Below are 24,531 nucleotides of genomic sequence, written 5' to 3'. Positions count from 1 at the left end.
CTGCTTTCAAAACAACTCAAGGAGCTGAGAGTTGGTGCTGCATTGCAATTTTTTTCAGATTTTTGTCGATGAGGGTGACAGTTTATTCGTCTGAATAGTGACGAGAAGAGCCACCTTTTCATTGACAATTCCATGCCGAATAGCTGCTACATTTAACAGATGTTTACTTTACATTTCATCCGATTTCCTAGTTATGATTCAACATTTTAGTTTTGCTTGTAAACAAAGTTTTGGCAACCTTTAACGGAAATATTGTATTAATTGATGACGCATCAATGTTCGTGCTTAATAATCAATATCCATATTGCATACTTGCGAGATTAGATTAATAAAGATTTTGAGTTGCACATTAAAACTTCTAAATAAGACCTGGTATCTAATATAAATATGTATATCTTGCGGGTGCTTCTTATATCAAACTCTTGTTTATTAAAAGTAAGAAAAAATCAACAAAAGAAAAGTCTTCTAAGAATAATTAAACCACTTTCTCATTCTACAGTCTACATTATCAATTGCAGATAGCTTGTTTTTTATTTTGGTTTATCTTATCGGAAGGCACAATGTTTTAATGTTTCAAAGACCCAATCCTGTCTGATTACGTCTAAAAGGGATCTAAATGATAACCTAGTCTCCTTCAACGGAAGCAATCTTCCGAACAGGCCTTCCATTGATATGCTTAGTGTAACTATAAGTGACCAGCTCAGGTATGGGGGCTCCATCGAAGCCAGAGTAAAGCTGGCCTCTCAGAAGCTGGGCATACTGTATAGGGCCCGCAGATACTTTAATAGTACACAACTGCTGACCCTGTACAAATCGCAAGTGCGCCCTACTGTCGAATTTAGCAGCCATCTCTGGTCCGGAGCCCCTAAATACCTGAAAAAAAACCCTTGACTCTGTGCAAAAACGGGCGGTCCGTTTGATAGATTCCCCAATCTTAACAAACGGACTGCAATCTTTAGAGCACGGCGTCAGGTAGGTATGCTGTCCTTGTTCTATCGGTATTACAATGGAAGATGCTCTGAGGAACTAGCGTCATTGATCCCTTCGGCACCGGTGCGTAGTCGGGATACACGCCAAACGCGCGCTTAACATTTGTACACGGTTGACATTTGTCACATGAGAAGGGGTCGCTTCTACGATTCGTTCTTAAGTTCAACAGCTCGGCTGTGGAACGAACTGCCGGCCTCTGTGTTTCCTCCCTCCTACAACATGGGACTCTTCAAGACCCATGTTCACTCCTTCCTCTCCGCAAAAAGACCCCCCACACAGCATCCCCAAAGATGACATAGGCCCTGAGGGAAATTATTTTCTTCAGGGCCTCCTGTGTGGAGTTAATGTAAAAAAAAAAAAAATAAAATAAAGTTAGGATTTCCAGTTTTCAATTTCTACATCCCATCATTCAGTGGCTTTATGCAAAAGTAGCACAAAGCACACTATGAGTTATTTGGTTTACACCTTACTAAATGTTACATTTATGTCAGCAAAATCATTTTTCTTCCGCGATGCAGAGTTGCGGAATTGCAGAATTGCGGAGTTAACACTGACAGGAAGTGTGAAAAATAGTCTATGGATGATTTCCTTAAATTTCTTCGTAATGGAAAGTCTACTTCTATTTTGCATGGATTTATGTTTATTTCATATTTTTCATATTTCCTAGTAGGAAATAAATATAACGATTCAACGACTTATAAACTAACCAAATTATATCATTAACCTCTTTTAAAGACATACTTATCTTACGAATCTCATAGAAAAGGTGTATTAATTGCAATAAATATGTAATAATGGACCTACATATTTTTTAATTCTAGAAATTGATTGATAGTGTTATTCATAGTACCCAAAACGTGACTTAGTGAGAAGAACATATTTAACTTTTACTCCATTTTTAAAAAGTTTGATAAAAGAATTTGGTGAGTAAATTTGAATGTATATTTATCAAGATGTTCATCTGTATCTCTTATGTATATACGATTTGAACCTTTTCAATGTAATCTAATCCCACCATGTGGCATGTGTTAACAAAAAGTATGCATTTTAGTGAAACTTAATAGATCCCATATTATGTGATCTCCGCATAAGTGTATAACTGCCGATAGATTTAGTTAAATGTAACTTTAAAAAAAAATCTGTATTTATTTGACATTGAATTGTTCTAATGTCTATTTTGATCCGTAGGGGAAGTACTGTTCGCGGTGGGCGGCTGGTGCTCCGGAGACGCCATCGCCTCGGTGGAGCGCTTTGACCCACAGACGTCAGAGTGGAAGATGGTGGCGCCCATGTCCAAGCGGCGCTGCGGAGTCGGTGTGGCGGTGCTCAACGACCTGCTATACGCCGTGGGGGGGCATGATGGACAGAGCTACCTCAACAGTATTGAAAGGTAACCATATTTTATTGTCAGTTTATTAAAAAAAATATGTGGGTTTTGTCGTCGGTTCCATGACAAAACAGAATATTGAAGAAAAAATTTAGGAAAAAATCCAAACCTAACCTATTCTTCCATCGTGTTTTGTTTTTAACTGCTCTATTTTATCTGGTTACCGTTGTTGTCACCCAATTAATGATTAAAAATCGCATTGAAGATTTTCCTTTCTACTTTTGTTAATGGTAGGTACTGAAAGTACAAGAACACCCTGGTTCTGGCCAGAAGTAAGCTAAGTTCCAAATAATAGGATATCAGTGTACAGGTGTACACCGACAGTATCTATTTATTTAGAATTTACGGCACAAGTGCCATTTACATACAAAGTGTTTATTTTATTTTTTTACATATACATAGTGCAGTATTAAATTTTTATGAAAAAAATTAAAGAATTAAATTTAGTAAAAACATAACAAATAAAATAACAGCAAAGAAAAAAGCAATGACAATAGCCTGTTATGTAGTGACCTCATTAAAATAAGTGGTGTTAAAATGTGTTATTAGTGCAGCTTAATATTTTACAAGGGGAATATTAAAAGTATCTGCGATTTTAGCATAAAAGTTCCCAAGTGTGTGCAATCTGTTTATAACTGAGTTATATCCTGAGATTGTGGTATAATTGTCACAATAATACATACTAGAGGACCTTGATCTAATGGTAGGTACATGAAATTGAATCAACATCAATATGTCAGGGCTGTCCAACTGATAATTTATAATTTTGTATAAGAATATAAGATCAAAAATTTTTCTTCTATCACTTAACTTAAGCAATTTCTATGAATATAATAAGAAATCATAATCTATTGTTTCTAAAGGAATGTATATAAGTATCGAAAGTTTCTAAAAAAAATTTTTGTAACTAGTGTTTTGAACACCTGCCCACAGTCCCCTCTTACACCGTCAATGTCCAAGGATACTGGGTGCCTAATGTTTATAAATTCTGTTTAAATTTTGAGCCGCAATTAATTTTGACAATGCTCTTTTTATGTTTTGTTGCTCCTTTTTTCAGCTTCCTTTCAAAACCATATTATTATTGATTTTTTTTTTATCCACCCAGTACACACCACTACAAAAGCAAAGGTCTCTTTAAAATGATTTACCTGCACGTATATAGATATTGCCGAATACTTCAATCTCAGAATAAAGTTCCCCACCCATTCCAACATCTCTTTATAATTATTATTGTTTCATTATTTAATACGCCGCAATACATTTTGTGATCCTGCAAAAATAGTACCAAACAGTGGTCTTTTTTTAGCATTGAATATCGACTTCAGTAAATCTTCCCTGTGAATGTAGTTATGCGTGTACTGTATGTACATGCTTTTTATGCTAATGTATTTTCCCTTTTTTTTATTGTGTACATAAATATATTAATATCACATGACATAACCGTTTAGGTGATATTCCCACAAAAACAGTGTTATCTACTGTCAATCGATTGGTACCTTTATTGACAATATCTTATTTTTGTTATTAAATATTAGTTACTCCTTGTCTTATTCTTGTTAAATTATAAAAGTTTTTGATTTATACCTAAATGTGTTATTTTATATACAAATAATTCTATATACATACATGTAATAATTAACTATTTTATGATAATTTAATTTATTCATATTTTTTATAATAATAACTAATTAATCACCTTTCATTATAAGCAATATTTTTGTGTATTTGTACTAATTTGTCATTATCCTGACGAAGAAGCCATTGGCTTGAAACATGTAGATTATTATTGATCAAAAAGTATAAACAAAGTTTTTCATTTATATTTACTATAATAATATTTTTCCTGACAAAATAATCTGATGCATCCGAGTTGTGATTCCAAATAATAATGCCTCTTTTGTGTACCCTACTTGGCAACAGCTTGACTGACACTTGGTATATATTATTTTTCTACAATACCCACCAAAGATATTAGAAGAACGAGATGTGCTATGAGCAGTTCATACTGTGTGGAATTGTTTTGTCGCTGGTTTTGTTCACCAATACTACTGCACACCTTCGCTTACGCTAAGGTATCCGCACTAATACATAGAACAGATTTCTGTGCGCACACGTCCCGATAGTATTCAAAGTACCCTAATTAGGTAGTACTCCGCCTACGGTCCGGCGGCCAACATAGCATATCTCGTTCTTCTAATATCTTTGATACCCACTGTAGTAAACTTTAACAAAATTTTTAATTTTCAGATATGATCCTCAAACAAATCAATGGTGCAGCGAAGTGGCCCCCACCACCTCCTGTCGCACCTCGGTCGGTGTTGCCGTGTTGGACGGAGCTCTTTACGCTGTCGGCGGACAAGATGGGGTGCAGTGCCTCAATCATGTGGAAAAGTCAGTATTTTACATGTTATGCATATTAAAGTTATTTAAGGTGCTTTTAATAATATTCAATACCAGTTTTTTTCAATTCTTTCTTTAATTGAAAAGTTTGTACATGAAAGCGCAAACAATGAGTGTAAGTTTCCATTGCGTAAGATTAGTCATCACACAGAAATCATTCATCTACCATAGATGAATGATTAGAGGTGCTACTGCGTACTAACATCCTGTTGAAACTTGTGTCATTATTAGTACGTGATAAGCGGTGCGCATAGATCAGAATCGTTAGTTTTGGCTAGATCTTTGGGAGAGTTGGAGGTCGGAAAGCAGAACCTGTTTTTTCGCTTCATGTCTAATCTAAATATAATACATCAGTGTCATCTTCGATGATATAATAATGTATGTTTTAACTTGCACTCTTTCTGGGGTTCAGTAATACATGTTATATATCTCGAAGAGGTGTAATTTGATTGGTGAAATAATCTTATATGAGATTGGCTGCTACGTTGAACACTTTTTGAGTCTGTCATGTTGACTATGGTGTTACTCACATTACACATCTGATTTATCTGGTACTCAGAGGCTCTAGCGATCCAGGCGAGGTAGGTAAATTGAAAAAAAAAGTTTCACTAATCTTTATTTGATATTGTAAAAAATGCCCATATATTATTATCTATATCAATTTGTAGGAAGGTGCGTCATGAGTCCGCAACTTTGAAATAATTACACAATCCATGTATTTGCCGCAAATTATTTTAAAGATATTACGTTTTAATGTAGTTGTGCACAACTTTGAAGTAAATAAAATAAGAGTTTGAAAAGCCCCTCTGCAGTATCCAAAGATACTGGGTGCGTATTCTGGTTCCGTGGTGTTTGTCATTTATCAATTCCATTATCAATACGATTCTATTTGACAATGAACTTTTACTTTTTTTGTTTTGTTTCATTCTTCAGCTTCATTATACATCGATAACAACATAAAGAATTATATCAAACCTTTCAAAAACTGTCCAATTGAAAAACAACCATTGTAACACATACGACAAGCGTGTAAAATGAAACCCCGACAATTGTTTATGCCACCATCTCTTTAAAACATATAATATTCATTGTGCTGTCTCCCTCGTGGCCATGACCTAAGCATCCCTAAGCTTTTTTCAGTACCTAATTTTTACTTGGACGAAAGACATAGTGCCATCTCGTTTATTCTATGGCGCGCAAAGGAACAAAAGATGCCAAAGCCGGGGACATTAAATTGACCCAGTGAATCGTGTGGACTTGCGAATGAAAGCTTCTGTTAGAGACAATAGATGTCACTGCTTGTCACTCGCCGCCGCCGCTCGCAGCCCTGCTATTTCGCGGTACATTTCAAATAAATTATGAATAAGACCAGTTGTTTTGAAGCACATAATTTATTATTATTTTTGTCTTATCATTTTGGGGGTCAAACACCAATTGACTTAAGGGAAGAACCGCCCCTGCTTGTAATCCTAGTAAAGCATTATGTATAAATAATTGCACGGCAGAGAATTGAACCCCATTCCACTGCTTGGAAGGAAACCATTACACCATCAACTATTTTAAGAACAGCGGCGTAGTTAATTTCATTAATATATACTGAAAATATAAAAGAATAATTAATATGTAAGAATTATGATTTTTTTTTAATTTTAGGATGTTGACTGAAAAGTTGTTGCTATGCAAACACTACCAAAATTATATTTTCAATTCTTCAATAATAGCAAAATTATTCTTGATTTTAAAAAGTGGTATAAACCAAGTTTGTTATTAATTTTAAAATTTTTAATTGAAATTTTATTTGTTTTTGTTTTCATTTTGTTTATTGGGTGTTTATCAATGATTGCCTCCTCAATTTGCAGGTACGATCCCAAAGAGAACAAGTGGTGCAAGGTAAGTGCCATGACCACCAGGAGGCTGGGGGTAGCCGTGGCGGTTCTTGGGGGATACCTTTACGCCATCGGGGGCTCTGATGGACAGTGCCCACTCAACACTGTGGAGAGATACGATCCTAGGTTAGCACCTCACATAAGATACATATTTGCACTGTGATGATTATCATGTTCCTTACAATAATAATGTGTATTATGTACCTTCAATTGACATTCAAAGATTCTTCTTTCTGTACATGACAATTTTAGAAGATTCATCAAAACACATCTATTTGAATTTCACTTTTGTTTTTGGGAATGAATGAATGCAAATCTTGGAAGCGAAACTTTACCCACTTTCCGAAATCCGATCGAGCTGAAACTCGGCAGATATACTTGTTGTCAGTGACAATGCATTCTATCAAGTTTAGTGGCAATCACGCACACACACGCGGACATACAATCATTTCTTTGAAATCAGACGATGTTACTGTAATTTATGCCAACTTGTACATAATTGTAAATATTTTCAGTTTTACATATTTTACTTATGTTCGATTTTTGTTCTCGATTCAGACAAAACAAGTGGTCAGTGGTGAGTCCCATGTCCACCCGTCGCAAGCACCTGGGCTGCGCCGTGTTCAACAACCTGATCTACGCCGTGGGCGGGCGCGATGACTGCATGGAACTATCCAGCGCCGAGAGGTACAACCCGCACACCAACACATGGAGCCCTATCGTTGCCATGACCTCTAGAAGAAGCGGCGTAAGAAACATTTTTATTTATTTATGAGTATCTTAGAAAATGACTGTGTGTTTAATATTTCTCGGCTTTTCTCGACATGTCGAAGGGATCAATAACGCTAGTTAATCTAACGATTATTATCGAAATAACGAGTATCTTCTATTAACTCTTTGCACTCGGGAGTATCAACTGTTGTTACGGCAAAAAGTCCATACTCACACGCGGCTGTATCAACAGTTGATACGGAAACTTTGACGGCCGATATTCCAGCGCTCTTTCGTCATAAATGAATTTCTTGCTCACTTGGACATTCGTAGAACTATCACGATGCTGACATCTACAAGAATTTCTCAAAAATAAAATTGTATTTCATAAAAAAAGATCGATAATCAAGTGCGCCTCTTCGCGCCTTTTAGTCCTTTAGTTTACATTTTTGTCAACGGATGGCGTTAGTACTAGTATGTCATTCATAACTTTTCATAACTAAAAATGATAAGTGATCATGGTGTCCCAATTGTGTCTATCAACGCAGTGGCCTAAGTACACACACGCCGAGTGAATGGCGGGACCACATTCAAAAGATACGGTACGTCTTTGTATGAAATTTTATGTTTTTGTTTTTATAAACATCTAAGAGTGTTGACACACGAGGATTTGTTTTCATATTGTGGAGAATAATCTGTTCTGTCTATATAGTCCAATAAATCATGCCATAATGCTATAATTTGACATTTAATTGCGTGCATAGGTATTTGAAAATATGTACCGCGTACGGGTATAGATAAAACGGAGCAAATTAACGCGTTCAAAAGGTTAAAATACTGGTACATAGAACATTCCCACGTAACGTTTCTGTTCCAAAGATTGCAATTCATTTTGTCACAAAAAACTTCACACAGTAATAACACAATAATGTAAGGTAATTTTTTGTACTCAGAAAGAAGTACTTGGAAACGTCAACAAGAAACAAAAGACAGGCGTACGAACAAGCGAGAAAAGAAACGAATAAGCTGATACGGGGAAAGAAAAGAAAATTCTTGAATGATATACTGCTAAAAATGGAACAGGACTTTGTCAATAATAATCCTAGAGAAGCATATAGGGGAGTAAACTTCTTCAAGAAGGGTTTCAAACCGAATACAACACTATGCAAAGACGCTGATGGATCAATTATATCAGATAAGGAACGAATAAAAACAGTGTGGAAAAACTACTTCTATAAACTTCTCAACCCTAATAGCGACCTGAGAAGTCACCCTGCCAACATCCCCACTGAATCAAGTAATGAAGAATCAGCGAATCCACCAACAATGCAAGAAATAAATGCTGCACTAAAGAAACTTAAAAACAACAAATCACCTGGGAAAGACAACCTCCCGGCAGAGTTGTTCAAATATGGAAATGAGCATCTGAGAAATCTGCTACTCAATTTAATAACTAAAATATGGACACTGGGAAAAATCCCAGAGGAATGGCAAATAAGCATAATATGCCCAATTCACAAGAAAGGTGACAAATTAAAATGCGAAAATCATAGAGGAATATCACTCCTATGCACAGCATATAAAATCTACACCATGATACTGAAACAAAGAATTGATAAATATGCAGAAAACCTACTGGGAGAGTATCAGGCAGGCTTCCGCACAGGTAGATCCACAACAGACCAACTGTTCACCGTCAGACAGATCTTGGCAAAGTGCTGGGAATTTGACATAGACATACACCAACTATTCATTGATTTCAAGCAAGCATATGATAGCATAGATCGGGAGTGTCTATATGACATACTACTACAATTCCAGATTCCACCTAAATTGGTTAGGCTCATAAAAGCCACAATGTCAGACTCAAGATGTCAGGTCAAAATAGACGGAGAATTGTCGGAAGAATTTACAGTATCACAGGGACTTAAACAGGGGGACAGTCTGGCTCCCACTCTCTTCAACATTGTGCTCGAACATGTAATACGAAAAACACTAATAGACACTGGCTCCAATATTTGTTTCAAGAGCAGTCAAGTTGTCGGATATGCGGATGACATCAACATTGTCGGAAGATCAATTTCAGCCATTAAGGAGGTCTTCGACCCTTTAGAAACAGCGGCGCGGGAAGTAGGACTGCGAGTTAATGGTGACAAAACAAAAATGATGGTACAGAGCAGGAACCCCTCACACAGAAGAAGAAGTAGTGCACTATTTAAAGACAACTACTCATATGAAGTGGTCGATCAATTCACCTACCTGGGCTCCAGCCTGACAGAGAACAATGAGGATCCAGCAGAAATCAGAAGGAGAATCACAGCAGCCAACAAAACATACTTCTCTTTGCTGCCAGTGTTTAAGTCACGTAGTGTCCACAGAAAAACCAAAATAACCATATATAAGACCATTGTAAGAACTGTATTGGCATATGGATGTGAGGCGCTGACACTGACGGTAAAGATGGCTGAAATGCTGGATACTTTTGAAAGAAAGGTGCTGAGAAGAATATGTGGACCCGTGAAAGAGGGCGAACAGTGGCGTATCCGGCACAATATAGAATTGTACGATATATATAAGGCCCCTAGCATCTCTGCACACATGAGACTCCTCAGGCTGAGATGGGCTGGGCATGTACAGAGAATGCCGGATACACGCGTCCCAAAAAGAATTCTGACTGGTCACCCAGGTGGAAAGAGAAAAGTGGGAAGACCCAGACTGAGGTGGGAAGATGAGGTAAGAGGGGATGCAGCACAGCTTCTCCAGGTGACAAACTGGAAGTCAGCCGCTGAGGACAGGAGGAGTTGGAGGCGACTGTTGCAGGAGGCCAAAGCTCGATATGGGCTGTAGCGCCATCGAAGAAGAAGAATTTTTTGTACAGTCACTGTCACATAAATATTTGTGACAAGAGAAGTTCTTACTTAATTGCTTAATTGGGTTTATTTTGTCTATGGGTATTTTTTCGAACTTTGGCAATATTTTGAAGGAAGGAAGTAGAGTTTTGTTTATGGTCACTTCCTCCCCGGTCAGCCAAGGCTGCTGACCGGTGGAGCCAGTCACTCTCCTTCAAAGGGGCTTCAATCTGAGTTAATCATGTGAATAGGAGTTATTATTTCTTTAAAAAAAGGCGCGGGGTGTTTATCCTTTCACGAATAGTTCGTGTTGATTATTATTTCTAGTGGGGATTATGGAATCCCGCTTTTCATCCAGTGTTGGCCGTTGGTCATATTTGTATACTCGTGTTTCGGAACTGAAACCGTAAATGGATCGGTCCTAGCTATGGCTAGTAGTTGATGGCTGAGTTTTCCCGCGTCGCGAAGGAACGGATTGCTGTTCCCGAAGTCTGTAAGACAAGCCTGGTCGGCTACCACGTGCTGCAGGCCTGATGCCCCTGCAGGCGTCCATTGAGGGAGTTGCTGTCCTCCCGCTGCCACCAAGAAAACGGATTGCTGTCTTGGCTCCGTTGAAGAGTCTGGTCGACTACCACGTGCTGCAGGCCTGATGCCCCTGCAGGCGTCCATTGAAGGAGATGCGTCCTCCTGCTTCCACTAAGAGAAGGATGTCCTGGCCTCCGTCCCGGGTCCGTTCCCCGCTGCCGAGAGCAAGTCTTCGTTCGCCATTCGTTGTCGTTCTTTCGTTTCACGTTAAGTTAGTTTAGTTTAATTCAAGAGTCCATCGGGTATGTGCCTATATTTATTTCTATGATTACATGTTTATCATCTGTACTCCTTTGTAGTTGCTTTTGATGTTTCAATATATTTTCCATTAAGAACTCACTCTTTTATTTATGATCACTTAACTTACTTGACAGGAAATTATTCCCACAATCTTGAGATGAGATCTCAGCTCTACCGTTTCCTTTTAAACATTGGAATGTACCTACCTAAAATTGCATACGTTACATTTGGCGCCCAACGTTTAAAATATTTCGTTTTCGGTGCAGTATCCTTTTTTCTGTCATGTCAAGTTGGGTTTTCATTAATACTAGTTGATAATATTAGAGTTGAATCAATGTGTGTGCACTTAGCATTTCCATACTTACATTCACATCATAATGTCTACTATTGACCTTTAATATTAATGTTATGTTCATGTATCCTCATACATAACCTATAATAATTATGTTGTTTGCATTTTGAAATGTCATTGTATTGCAAAGAACTTTTCATTGTTTGATCATAGACAACTTATTACTGATGAAGTTAGAAGTTTTCGAGTGTTTGAGTAAATTAATTATTATTTTTTCTTAAAATATAATATCGATTGTCTATGATTCTCTTGTTGATCTATGAACAAGATTAGTTGTCAAAATTTTGAAGGTTAAAACTTGTTTCGTACCTGTCATACTGATTAATAATAACTTGATTAAACATCTTTGTTTATACGCAATACGAATTGAATAATGATTAGTAAAACCTTTCATTATTATTTGCTACAAAATATAGTTCGGTATATTCTGTGTTATCATAATATGTAGTTTTGTTTACGTTCCTGGGTAAATACAAATTCCAACGTAAACACAATTTAAATATCCTTTTGATACTTTCGAAATACTTTGTTACAAGTTATTCGTAAGTAAATCATAATTATTGATAGTAATATCAATGTAGTGTCAAACATAATACTATGTACTACGTACAATACTTACTTTTTAAATATATTTGCACAGTAATATTCAAGTTTTTATGAATCCAGTACACATTTAAATTACGACTTTGTCAAAAATAAATTACCTACCTTATTACTATCACAATTACTATCAAAACAAATAACTTGTTTACATTCTAAAAATACTATCTGTCAAAATGTGTACATTGACATTTGTCATCTATCATGATGAAACATAAACATGCAAATAATGTTCAATATTGTTATTTTATAATGAAATACCTTTTTCAAAGAATCTTTTATATGATATTACCATTTCATATACAAAAATGGTAACGAGACTTTTCATGGTTATTTTTCAATGACAGCGCACTTCTGTCATTATTGAATATGTTGTTGTGGTGTCATCTGACATTAGGCACTAGTAAATACTACATTGTTTACAAACATGGATAACTGTCAATGTCTGCACAAGACTTCGTTATTTTTTTTTTTTGCGGTGTATTTAATCGAAAATAACGACGTGTAATTTTTTAATAAAGAGCATCATCATCATCTACATCAATTATTATAACAATTTGGATAATTGTTTTTTTGATTAAATTACAATAAAGTAGTTGTCCTTGATTCTTAATTGTACTTGGAGTACTCGTATATCGTCGCTTGGCGGCACTGATTTATTTGGAGAATACGTTGGCGGCACTGTTTTGACGCGTATTAGTGTAAACAATTTCTACTTTTCGAGTTGACTTGTATAGGGTGTTTGGTAATTGATCTGTTATAAATAAATTATTATTTATATCTCATTATTACATTTAAGTTATTATTCTTATTAAAGAATAATTATTTAATTTCTAATTATCATTTTCTCCAGTTTAACAAAGATGGCGATTTCGGATATTAATGGGGTGACGAAGGAGGAAATGATTAAATTGTTATCGGATCGTAACATCGTTCCGGAAGCTACTCTATCCAGTATGCGCGAACAGGCTCGCTCCTTTAATAAAAGTCTGAAAGTTGGGGGTGGTTCTAATATAGATGTGGGGGATGATAATACAGTTTCTTCAGAAAATACTAAAACTATAATTAATAATTATTATCAGTCGGCTATTCCTTCAACTTCTTCTTCTGTCCATTCTTGGGGTTTAAAATTTTCTGGGTCTTCGGACGTCAGAGATTTCATTTTACGAATTGAAGAACTATCTAGAAGCCGGAAGGTGGAGTTGTCCTCGGTTGTTACCGCTTTCTCTGACCTCCTAGAGGGAAGAGCTCTTTCTTGGTTTAGGACTATTTTTGACGACTCTCTGTCTTGGTCAACTTTGAAAAAGCTCCTCATTTCCCGTTTTGACGTTTGTACCAACCAAACGGAAGCTTTAAAAGCCTTGTTCGCTATGAAGCAAAAGTTTAATCAAGCTGTGGTGGAATATGTTGAAGATGTTCAATTAGCAAACTTGAGGTTGGATGTTCCGCTCTCGGAAGAACAATTGGTAGACTTAGTCTGTGACAGTCTCCTACCTAAATACGCCTTGGCCGTTGCTTATTTCTCGGATAAGAGTCTTTCAGCCCTAGTAAGTGTGTGCAGTAAATTTGATAAACCTTCGGTAGAAAAACCCGCTCCACACTTTAATCCTTCTCCGCGAGTTTCTTTTCATAAATCGTCGTATTCGAATCGGGTTCCGTATTCTCAACCGTCGTATCCGCCTCAAGCTCAAGGGTCGTTTTCTCCACGTGTTAAGTATAATCAGGCTTCCTTTTCTCCACGCGCGTCTTCTTCAAGTTCTTCTTCTAATAGTAAGAAAACTTTTAATTGTTTCTATTGTAAAGAACAGGGACATACGAAACAATTTTGTCAAAAATGGAAAAGGGACTCTTTTAAGCATAATGACGCAAATAAGTATAATTCAAAAAACTAGCCAACGATCTTTTGCATTCTGTGCACAAGGGTGATAAGGGGTCGTCGGCAGTTTCTAGTAATAAATCTAAGTTTAAGTTTTCCACGCGCAACATGGACGCATGTTTGCCGTTAGCTGATTGTGGACAAGATGTTAGACCACATGTTAATATTAAAATTAAGAATTTGGTTTTTTCAGGACTTTTAGACAGTGGAGCATCTGTCAGTTGTTTCGGGGGTTCTGTTTATAATTTTTTCATAAGTCTAGGATTTAAGTTAAAGAAATTAGATTCTTACGTTACCACCGCGGATGGCAAACGTCAGGATATAATTGGTACCATGCGAGTATTGGTATTTTATAATAATATTAAAAAATATATTAATTTTTTTATAATTCCGTCTCTGTCCTCTTCAATTGTTTTGGGAGTTGACTTTTGGAAGCAATTTGACGTGGCCCCTCAGTTGTTTCCAAAAGTTGACAGCAATGTTGATTTTGGGAATGTTGTCAGTGAGGTTCGTAAATTAACATCAGCTTCCTTGCTGTCCCCTCAAGACAATCTAAAGTTAAATTCGGTTATATTTAAGTTCAAGTCGATTTCTTTCGAAGAACGAGGTTTAGGAAAAACCCATTTGGTACGTCATAAAATAAAGACAACAGGGGATCCTATTAAGCAGCGTTACTATCCTTTGTCTCAAACTCGTCAGAAGCAACTAGAAGCTCAATTAAAAGAAATGTTGGATTTAGGTGTTGTCCGTCGTTCTCGTTCGGCTTGGTCAAACCCAGTTTTGATTGTCCCTAAGAAGGATGGTTCTGTCAGATTTTGTTTGGACTCAAGGCGCTTGAACAGCGTTACTCTGGCTGATTCCTATCCTCTTCCGTATATTTCACGTATTTTAGATAAACTTAGGGGTGCTCGTTTTATTTCATCAATAGATTTGTCCAAATCGTTTTGGCAGATTCCCTTGGATAAGGAATCCTGTCCTAAAACGGCTTTCGTTGTACCAGGCCACGGTTTATTTGAATTTGTGAGGATGCCATTTGGTCTTAAGAATGCTCCCAGCGAATTGCAGCGTCTTGTGGATGCCCTTTTTGGTCCTGAGTTCGACGAGAACGTATTTTGCTATCTCGATGATTTGATTATTATTTCAGAGAATTTTGAATCACATTTGAAGATTTTGATTAAAATTTATGAACGTTTAAGAGATGCGGGCCTAACAGTTAACCTCAAAAAATGTGAGTTTTGTAAAGAAGAGTTGAAATATCTAGGTTATATCGTAGACGCGAAAGGTCTTCGTACAGACCCCGTTAAATTAGAATGTATTCGAACGTACCCTACCCCTAAAAATTCTAAACAAATTAAAGCTTTTATAGGTCTGTGCGGTTATTACAGGCGTTTTATTAAAGATTTCTCTACTATTGCGGCCCCGTTGACTAAACTCACTGGTTCTAGAATGGGAATAAGTAATTTTTCATGGTCTCCAGAAGCAGAAAACGCGTTTAAAGAATTAAAAAAAGCTCTTACTTCTGCTCCCGTTATTAGCTGCCCAGATTTTTCTTTGCCCTTTACTATACATTGCGACGCGAGCAACGTTGGAATCGGCGGCGTGCTTACCCAGGTGTTCGACGGTGAAGAACATCCTGTTTCTTTTTTCTCTAGGTGTTTAAATGTTCACGAGAGAAACTATGGCGTTACGGAGCGCGAACTCCTTGCGGTGTTAGACTCGGTGAATCATTTCAGGCCTTACGTAGAAGGAGTTCATTTCACAGTGGTAACGGATCACTCCAGTTTGCAGTGGTTGGTTTCGTTGTCCAATCCAACTGGTAGACTAGCTCGTTGGTCTACGCGTCTTTCTCAGTATTCTTTTGATGTGGTGCACAGAAAAGGAAAATTGAATACTGTTCCAGATGTTCTTTCTCGTAAAGATGATTTTACCGTTGCTGCCTTAGATTCTACGCCTACAATTTCTGATAGTTGGTATAATAATTTGTTTTCCAATTGTATGAATAATCCACAACGATTCAATAATTTCCAAATTAAAGATAATTGTTTATTTAGACATTCTAAATCTCGTTTCGATTTGCAGGAGGATACAGCCTGGAAGTTGGTTGTGCCTTTTGAGGACCGTAACGCAATTTTAAGTAAAGAACACGAGTCTATTAATTCTTGCCACCCAGGTGTATTCAGAACATATAAAAAAGTCCAACTACGTTATTTTTGGCCGGGTTTGTACAATGATGTCAAAAAATTTGTTAATAAGTGTAAAACGTGCAAAGCACATAAAATAAATACATCAGCGCCGGCGGGTATTTCTACGAATCCTAAAATAGTCAACAGACCGATGCAAATGTTGTCTATCGATCTTGTTGGTCCTCTTCCACGTAGTTACGCGGGATTTATGTATATTTTATCGGTTGTTGACGTCTTTTCGAAATACACTTGGATTTTTCCGCTAAGAAATGCTACTGCTAAAAGCATTGTAAAAAATGTTGAACAATTCATTTTTCTGGTTCACGGTGTTCCTCAAACCTTTGTGTGTGATAATGGTAAACAATTTATTTCAAAAGAGTTTAAACAATTGTTGTCCGATTATAATGTTCCTATGCCTTTTTATAACGCGTATTACACCCCGCAAAACAATGTAGTCGAGCGATATAACCAAACTGTCGGGACTGCTTTGTCTATCTTGACCGAGTCTGACCATCGTAATTGGTCTAGATTTCTGCCTCAGATACAGTCAGCCTTGAATAATTCTGTTAATTTTGCTACAGGCTTCACGCCTTTTTTCCTCATGCACGGCAGGGAACAAATTATTGACGGTAATTTACATAAATTTAATGTTTCTTCTAGTCCCACGGACATACCTTTAGATCAGTCTAGAGCCGGTTTTGCAAAGAAGTTGGAAGACTTAGTTCCTATTTATGAACAAGTTTCAAATGCATTAGTACAGGCCTTTAAAAAGAATGCCCAACATTATAATTTACGCCGTAAATCCGTGGTTTATGATATAGGTGATGTCGTTTGGAGGAAGAATTTTGTTCAATCCAGTGGTCCGGATTACTTTTCTCATAAGTTGGCACCAAGATTCGTGCGTAATGTTATAAAAAATAAAGTTTCAGATTTAGTATACACCTTGGCAGATATGCAAGGTAAAATTGTAGGCAATTTTCACGTAAAAGATATTGTTCGGGTAGATTAGTTTTGTTTTTTTTTCCTTTAAGGAAGCTAATGTTTTAGTGTGTAGGCCTACCAACCCTTCACATTATGGCATTTGTTTCTTTTGTGACTGTTCTGTTCTCATGATTTGGAGTTTGGTACCTTCATTTCTTGTGCTCAGTACGGACACTAAAATCTAGTTTATCGACGATAAACCGTTTATTTACCCTCGGTAAACTGGAACGTGATCCTTGTGGTCACTGGCGCCCAAATTTTGTTTGTTAAGTCTTTCTTTTCTTCGTTACTATGTTTTTTCTTGTTATTGATGACATACACTAGTTTCGAGATTTTGGTAGTTTCAAATATTTGATTATATTGGTTATAATACACTTAGTTACATACATGCACACACATTGATTTATTTCTTGGTTCCGTCTGTATAACGGATTATGTTGTAATGTTTTTATTTTTAAGTTTAAGCCCTTCTTTTTTAGTCCACTGGAGGCCCTTTTATCGGCCCATTGAACCTCCAGGGAACTTGAGAATGTATATCTTGGAATTTTGTGTTTCAGAGACTTGAGCTACTTTCTGATGCACAAAAGTTCTGTTAGTTCTTTTATTGTTAGTTTGTATTTCATAAACTTTAAGTATGGTATAGCTTTCCTAAAAGTTCTTTAAATAAGTCTTAGTTCATAAGAAAGTTGTTTTGTCTCTAACAAAGTAAGTACTGCTTTGGCGTGCTTAACTAGTAATTAATTCCTTTGGAATTATCACTTTGCCTCTAATACAGGAAAGTGTGTTTCTGTTTAGTTTTTAAGTCTAAATGTGATAAACATTAGAGTCTTACTGTTAATACCAGTATTAGACTATAAATTAAGTATTACTAGTGTCATTCATTAAATTTTGGATTGATCACCCCTCGAATAGTGTCAACTCACTGAAAGCCATAGTTGATCACACAATTTTGTTTTGTTTGTACAAGAAATGCTGACGTTTTGTCTACACTTGGAGTGTTCTTTTAAGGAATGCCAGCTTGGGTATTGCCTTGGTCTCTTTTCTTTTACAATCAATGTCACTCTGTTGAGTGTTTGCTGCAGGTTGTTATATGGATTTTTGTATATCCTAAGGTATGAGCTTAACTTACTAGTTTCTGTTTTGCTTTTTAGTACCATTTGACTTTGGTCATGAACTGATTGATAAATAGATAGGTATTGTGTTATGTAAACCCTATTCTGTCCACCTTGATCGGCAGGTATTTATAGTTTTATAAACCTGACCTGATTTGACTTTCGCAAAAAGAATAATTTGAATATTATTCTTGTTTGAAGACTCTGTTACTTATTGGTATTTCTTCGGAATTGTAAATCCTGGTTCAATAACGAACGATAAGAAAAAATGATGGATAAATAATCCAGTACAAACCCCTACTCTGGTCACGTCTAATAGACAGTTTGTAAACTGTTTCTATACTACTAATAACACAGAAAAGTATTTTCTTGTGTACTAATTTTGCCTACTATGAACTCCATTGTTCTGAATTGTAAAAAAAAATGTATATCTATAAAGATATTTTCATTATCTGTGATTGTTTAATTTTAAGTATTGTTTAATTTTAAGTTTTGTCATAAGAATGTTGTCATAAGATTTTTGTCATAAGACTGTTAAACCGGATGGACTTAGTTAGATAGGTTTCTCATTTTGCTATTTAATTATAGCGTAAATTCAGTGTAAGTGAGGGCTGTTTAACCACCCTAAAGTGAAGCCAAATTGGCCTTGATTTCCTGTGCAAGGAAAAGTGATCTTGTTTTTTTTCTTTATTATTAAGAAATTTATTTTTAAGAAATTTAGTTTTTAAGAAACTTAATTCTAAGTTGTTATTATAACTACTAATTATTGTTTATGTTTTCATTTTTCTAGACACCTGTTGGACTCATAGTTTAGTTTGTTAGTGGTCTTAGTTGTTCATGTTTGAGGGCAAACATTTTGTGGGAAGGGGGGAATTGTCACATAAATATTTGTGACAAGAGAAGTTCTTGCTTAATTGCTTAATTGGGTTTATTTTGTCTATGGGTATTTTTTCGAACTTTGGCAATATTTTGAAGGAAGGAAGTAGAGTTTTGTTTATGGTCACTTCCTCCCCGGTCAGCCAAGGCTGCTGACCGGTGGAGCCAGTCACTCTCCTTCAAAGGGGCTTCAATCTGAGTTAATCATGTGAATAGGAGTTATTATTTCTTTAAAAAAAGGCGCGGGGTGTTTATCCTTTCACGAATAGTTCGTGTTGATTATTATTTCTAGTGGGGATTATGGAATCCCGCTTTTCATCCAGTGTTGGCCGTTGGTCATATTTGTATACTCGTGTTTCGGAACTGAAACCGTAAATGGATCGGTCCTAGCTATGGCTAGTAGTTGATGGCTGAGTTTTCCCGCGTCGCGAAGGAACGGATTGCTGTTCCCGAAGTATGTAAGACAAGCCTGGTCGGCTACCACGTGCTGCAGGCCTGATGCCCCTGCAGGCGTCCATTGAGGGAGTTGCTGTCCTCCCGCTGCCACCAAGAACACGGATTGCTGTCTTGGCTCCGTTGAAGAGTCTGGTCGACTACCACGTGCTGCAGGCCTGATGCCCCTGCAGGCGTCCATTGAAGGAGATGCGTCCTCCTGCTTCCACTAAGAGAAGGATGTCCTGGCCTCCGTCCCGGGTCCGTTCCCCGCTGCCGAGAGCAAGTCTTCGTTCGCCATTCGTTGTCGTTCTTTCGTTTCACGTTAAGTTAGTTTAGTTTAATTCAAGAGTCCATCGGGTATGTGCCTATATTTATTTCTATGATTACATGTTTATCATCTGTACTCCTTTGTAGTTGCTTTTGATGTTTCAATATATTTTCCATTAAGAACTCACTCTTTTATTTATGATCACTTAACTTACTTGACAGGAAATTATTCCCACAATCTTGAGATGAGATCTCAGCTCTACCGTTTCCTTTTAAACATTGGAATGTACCTACCTAAAATTGCATACGTTACATCACACACACTAAATACGGTTGTATGTGATGTGTGTTATTCCTGTGTGAATTATTCACATTCAATGAACTCAAATACCCTTTGAATTTAAGTGTCATTTTCAAAATCGGAACTGCTTGTGTGAAGATTAATTCACACATGCAATAAAGTATTGTTTTTTTAATTGGAATTATATTATCTCATCTCTTGATTTTTCCTGGGTCTGCGCTATTATTTACTAATGACTTGGGTAGGTGATCTAATCAAAATACAGTACTTCTGGTAGTAATTCGACTGGCATAAAAAATGTTACACTTAACTTCGCAAGTGCCCGAATTAGGAACTAATGAATGAACAAACATTTTTTTAAGTCTTTAATTTTTGTACATATTAAAAAAATCTTTACTCACAAAATTTTTCTGAGCATTTTTGGTTTTAAAGTTTTGCGACGCAGATTTTAATGTTTGATGGACCTGTTTTAAGGGCCATACGACAATGTATGTTATTTTTGTGGTCAGGTTGGGTTGGCCGTGGTGAACGGACAGCTGTACGCCGTGGGAGGTTTCGACGGCACTGCCTACTTGAAGTCCATCGAGGTGTTTGACCCTGAGTCCAACCAGTGGCGCCTCTGCGGGGCCATGAACTACCGGCGCCTCGGGGGAGGCGTGGGCGTCATGCGGGCGCCGCACACTGACAACAATTATATATGGTAAGCAATGACCTCTGCTTCCTTGGTTCCTTACCAACATTAGCAGGGCTTGTGTGCCGTGGCAGGGAGCGGGAGCGGGTGGCGGGGTAACTAAACGAGCCACTACCTTTCGTGATTTGTTTTGTTTTTTGGATTATTAATTATATTAACTAAGTTACTCCCTAAGTGTATGCCGTTTCGTACATTTTGTTTCCTCATATGCCGCCAATTATTGTGTGAAAAAGCGGCAAAATTTCTTTTGGTTAACCTCTCAGACAAAGACTTTTATTTACTGTGTGTTCCTTTGAGAACTGTCAAAACGTGAAAATGTTTGTGTTATTTACGAGTTTTGCTAAAAGCTTCATAACTCCCGTTTTGGGAAACGTAGCCTCATTCTAAAAAATGTTTTGGAAAGATTATGAAATCCACTATCGTATTGTGTTGTTATACGTAAATATTTGCGTTTCTAAATATACATTTTATGAAAACGTCAAAAATATGTAAAAATCGCTGACCATTATTTCAAAGCCGTGAAAAATGTACTTTTTTCTGAGTATCATTAAGAAATAACACTTTATATATTGAAGAAATATAATTAAAAACTATTAGTCACCTAAAAATATTAACCGTCCAAACTAAAATGTTTTTAATAAATTATTTAGAAACGCAATAAATTATGAACGAACAAGATGACAGATCCAATCGGCTTTGATAATGCACCTCTACGTTCCATAGATATTCTTGAATACAGACGCGTAGCGTTATTCATTATCGATACTCTGTTTTTTAAATCATGGCAATCCGTATACTAGTGATGGAAATAAATCGATTTTTGTAAAATCTCGCGCGTTTACGTGAAAAGACGTTCTAATGTCTTGACCGCTATTATCATATTTACGTCTTTTGACGTTCTAATGTTCTGAGTGGTTAAATACCTATATCTTGCCATTGTTAAATTTAGAACATTGAAATTAAAATGCATATTACACCAGATTTCATCGTACAAATTTGTTTAATTATTCCATTATTAACGATTCCACCCTCGATATCAATTATGCATCCGAAAAATAAAATAAAATAATATCCGCTTCCACTTCTGCTTCGGTTATAACATTTCCCTTATGTATCTATTACACACCATCATGTTTAGTGACTAGATCTGAATAACCAGGTACTCCAACCTTCCTCTCCTAATCAGCCTTCCCCTTCCACAGAATGAATGTAAATCTTGGAAGCGGAAATCAACGGACTTTCCAACATCCGATTGAGCTGAAACTTTTTGTCGATTACAATGCATTCTATCAACTTTTAGTGGCAATCACGCACACACACGCGGGCTTTTTATTATTGTTACCAGAGTTTTGTCGATTTCCTTTGTATGTGCACAAAGATTTTTTTCAATAAACCATCCTCTATCTGTAAAAATTAAATGAACAAACAACACTGCATCTTGGCCATTTGATGAAAATGTATACCTATGTTTTACACTTAAAAGTATTTAGAGACTAAAAATGTCATTTGGTTTTTGTTTCCACGATTTCTGTAAAATTGGCTTTATTATTTATATTTGTTTTAATAAATATGTTTTTTTTTGCAGGACTCGCAAAGACTCTGTGGTGTAAACTACTTACGTCATCTCTCTGAGACAAGCAGCTTTCGAAGCTTTATACATTTACATATATAGTTATAATTTAGTCAAATAAATACTGTAACGAGCGTCAACTTCCTGTTCCGATCTGAAGATCTGTAATCTCACGCATGAAGAGTTCAACTAATAATGTAAAATGACTGATTCACACTAAAACAACACGGTGCTACTATCACCAGCTGACTAATTCATACAATTCATTTCAGTAGTAAATTCAAGCAATCGGCGAAGCCAAAAACTTACACCATTTATTAATTTAACTTACATGAAACCAATATTTCAGCTACGATTCCAGAGATCGTGGTTTTAATCCAGGCCGGCGCAAGTAATTATGTTTTTTGGAATAACTTAGTGAGTAAAACCTAAAATTTCTTAATATTTAAAAATGGAAGATAATGTTAGCAATTTTTAAACGAAAATTTGAATCAGAAAAGATACGGTCGCATCCCATTCAAGTCCCAGATGTGACCGTACCTTTTCTGATTTTTCTGTTTCAAATTTTCATTTAAAAAACGCTAATATTATCGTCAATATTTAATTAAAGCTATATATTTCACAATTTATTTATTTGAAATAATATGTAAATAAAGTATATTTCTGGCACGTTCCAGAGTGGAATGCTGAAAGACCACCATTCAGAATTGAAACGTACTTGAAGTGGCTTGAAATGGCAGTAGCCGTGTTTGGCCAAATTTAAATAGCCAGGTTGTTCCCCTCACCACCACCTTCAGCCTCACAAGGGATGCTATAGTATCATTGGCTCTAGAGGGTTGGGAGCAGTTGGGACTCTTGTGCATTACTTATTTAATTACTGAAGTAGAATCCTTATTATCCGTGCTAATAATAAGACCAGGATAATCTCATTAGAGGTGTTCATAGAGATTCAAAAATAACTATTTATGTGGGTTCTAGATGATTTTCTTTACTTCAGTTTTTCAGATAATGAACTGAACTGATACCGATAAATGAACCTTTTAAAATGTGAACACTTATATAGGATCTTCGATTGTGTCTTTATTGTTTTTATCATCCTGCACATTTTTTCCTGTAGTGAACATACTTATTAATAGCTTCGGGTTCTCCGTGCAATACTGTTATATACACAATACAACCTTAGACATCTGAACAATTGGTTTCTGGATAATTTTGATTCTGCTCTAGAATTTATTATGCTAGAAATTTTGTTTTAAAGATCTGTCATTATTGACGGGTATTACTGGCGCATCGAAAACTTTTGCTAATCTTCATAATACTAATCTTCTATTCAATATGCCCGATGAAGGGTACAATTTCATTGAATTAGTTGGCGACTAAGGATTCATCCAGTGGTCCTGTTGTTGAGAGCTCCCCCGTAACATCTCTCTCTGATACATGCTTCATTTATGATTAGGGGAGAGCGAATGCAACGGAGCTATCAACGGTAAGCCTCTGTTTAATGTGTGAATCAGTCCTTTATCTACCGGTTTGGAATGTCACATAAATTGCCTTGGCTCTCGGTGTGTATGTCGACACCCCCGTTTGTACATTATGTCTCCTTTTAAAATTAATCCGTCGGCATACATCCATATTAGAGTGTTAATTATTATCACTAAAGCTCACTGCCAGATATTTTCTAATATTAAAATAATTTAGTTAATGATACTAAAAATGAGTGGTTACATTTTAAAATTAACCCCTAAACATTTTCAGTCCAAATATAAATATAGTTTTTCTTTATTATCGTAATAAAAAGTGCTTTGTAAATATTATAATTAAATCTAAGGGCAATTAATTCTTATTATACATATAAGAATAAAATGTTTATCCTAGACATTGGATTTTACGAAGAATATATTCACACTTCTAGTACAAAAATTTTGTTAACACATTATGTACCTATATGAAATAAATAGATAAATACTTCTTCAAATATTTCGTTTTATTTTTCAAGAGGTAGAGCTTGGCGAAGAGAATAGCTTTGCAAAGTTATTCAGTAATCCAGAATGGTGATTGATGATTTTTACCAGTGGACCTCCTATCAAAATCGGTTTCTGCGAATCTGCCATCAATGTTGTTTGCGGACTATGCAAGTCAATTATTTCTAATAAGCATATCCAGTTTGGGAATCGCTGAAAACACCAAACCGCGTACAAACACGCACTGCTGCATTTTAACTTAATTCTATTTCAGTACC

At 36.3% G+C, this 24,531-nt stretch overlaps 1 protein-coding gene across 1 annotated transcript in view; it reads left to right on the top strand.

The window, feature by feature from the left end:
• dbo (Kelch-like protein diablo) overlaps positions 1-24,228 on the top strand; it is a 34,037-nt gene extending 9,809 nt beyond the window's left edge. The window contains exons 8-13 of the mRNA XM_089630969.1: positions 2,179-2,380; positions 4,625-4,768; positions 6,637-6,789; positions 7,222-7,411; positions 20,541-20,731; positions 22,308-24,228. Of these exons, the coding sequence (XP_089487095.1) occupies positions 2,179-2,380; positions 4,625-4,768; positions 6,637-6,789; positions 7,222-7,411; positions 20,541-20,731; positions 22,308-22,332 (905 nt within the window). The 3' untranslated portion in view covers positions 22,333-24,228. The remainder of the gene's footprint in view (positions 1-2,178; positions 2,381-4,624; positions 4,769-6,636; positions 6,790-7,221; positions 7,412-20,540; positions 20,732-22,307) is intronic.
• The last annotated feature ends 303 nt before the right edge of the window (positions 24,229-24,531 follow it).

The sequence above is a fragment of the Hesperophylax consimilis genome, chromosome 4, assembly GCF_061612785.1.
Source record: "Hesperophylax consimilis isolate HC1 chromosome 4, BYU_Hcon_1.0, whole genome shotgun sequence".
NCBI lineage: Eukaryota > Metazoa > Arthropoda > Insecta > Trichoptera > Limnephilidae > Hesperophylax > Hesperophylax consimilis.
This window is presented reverse-complemented; position numbering and strand designations above follow the sequence as displayed.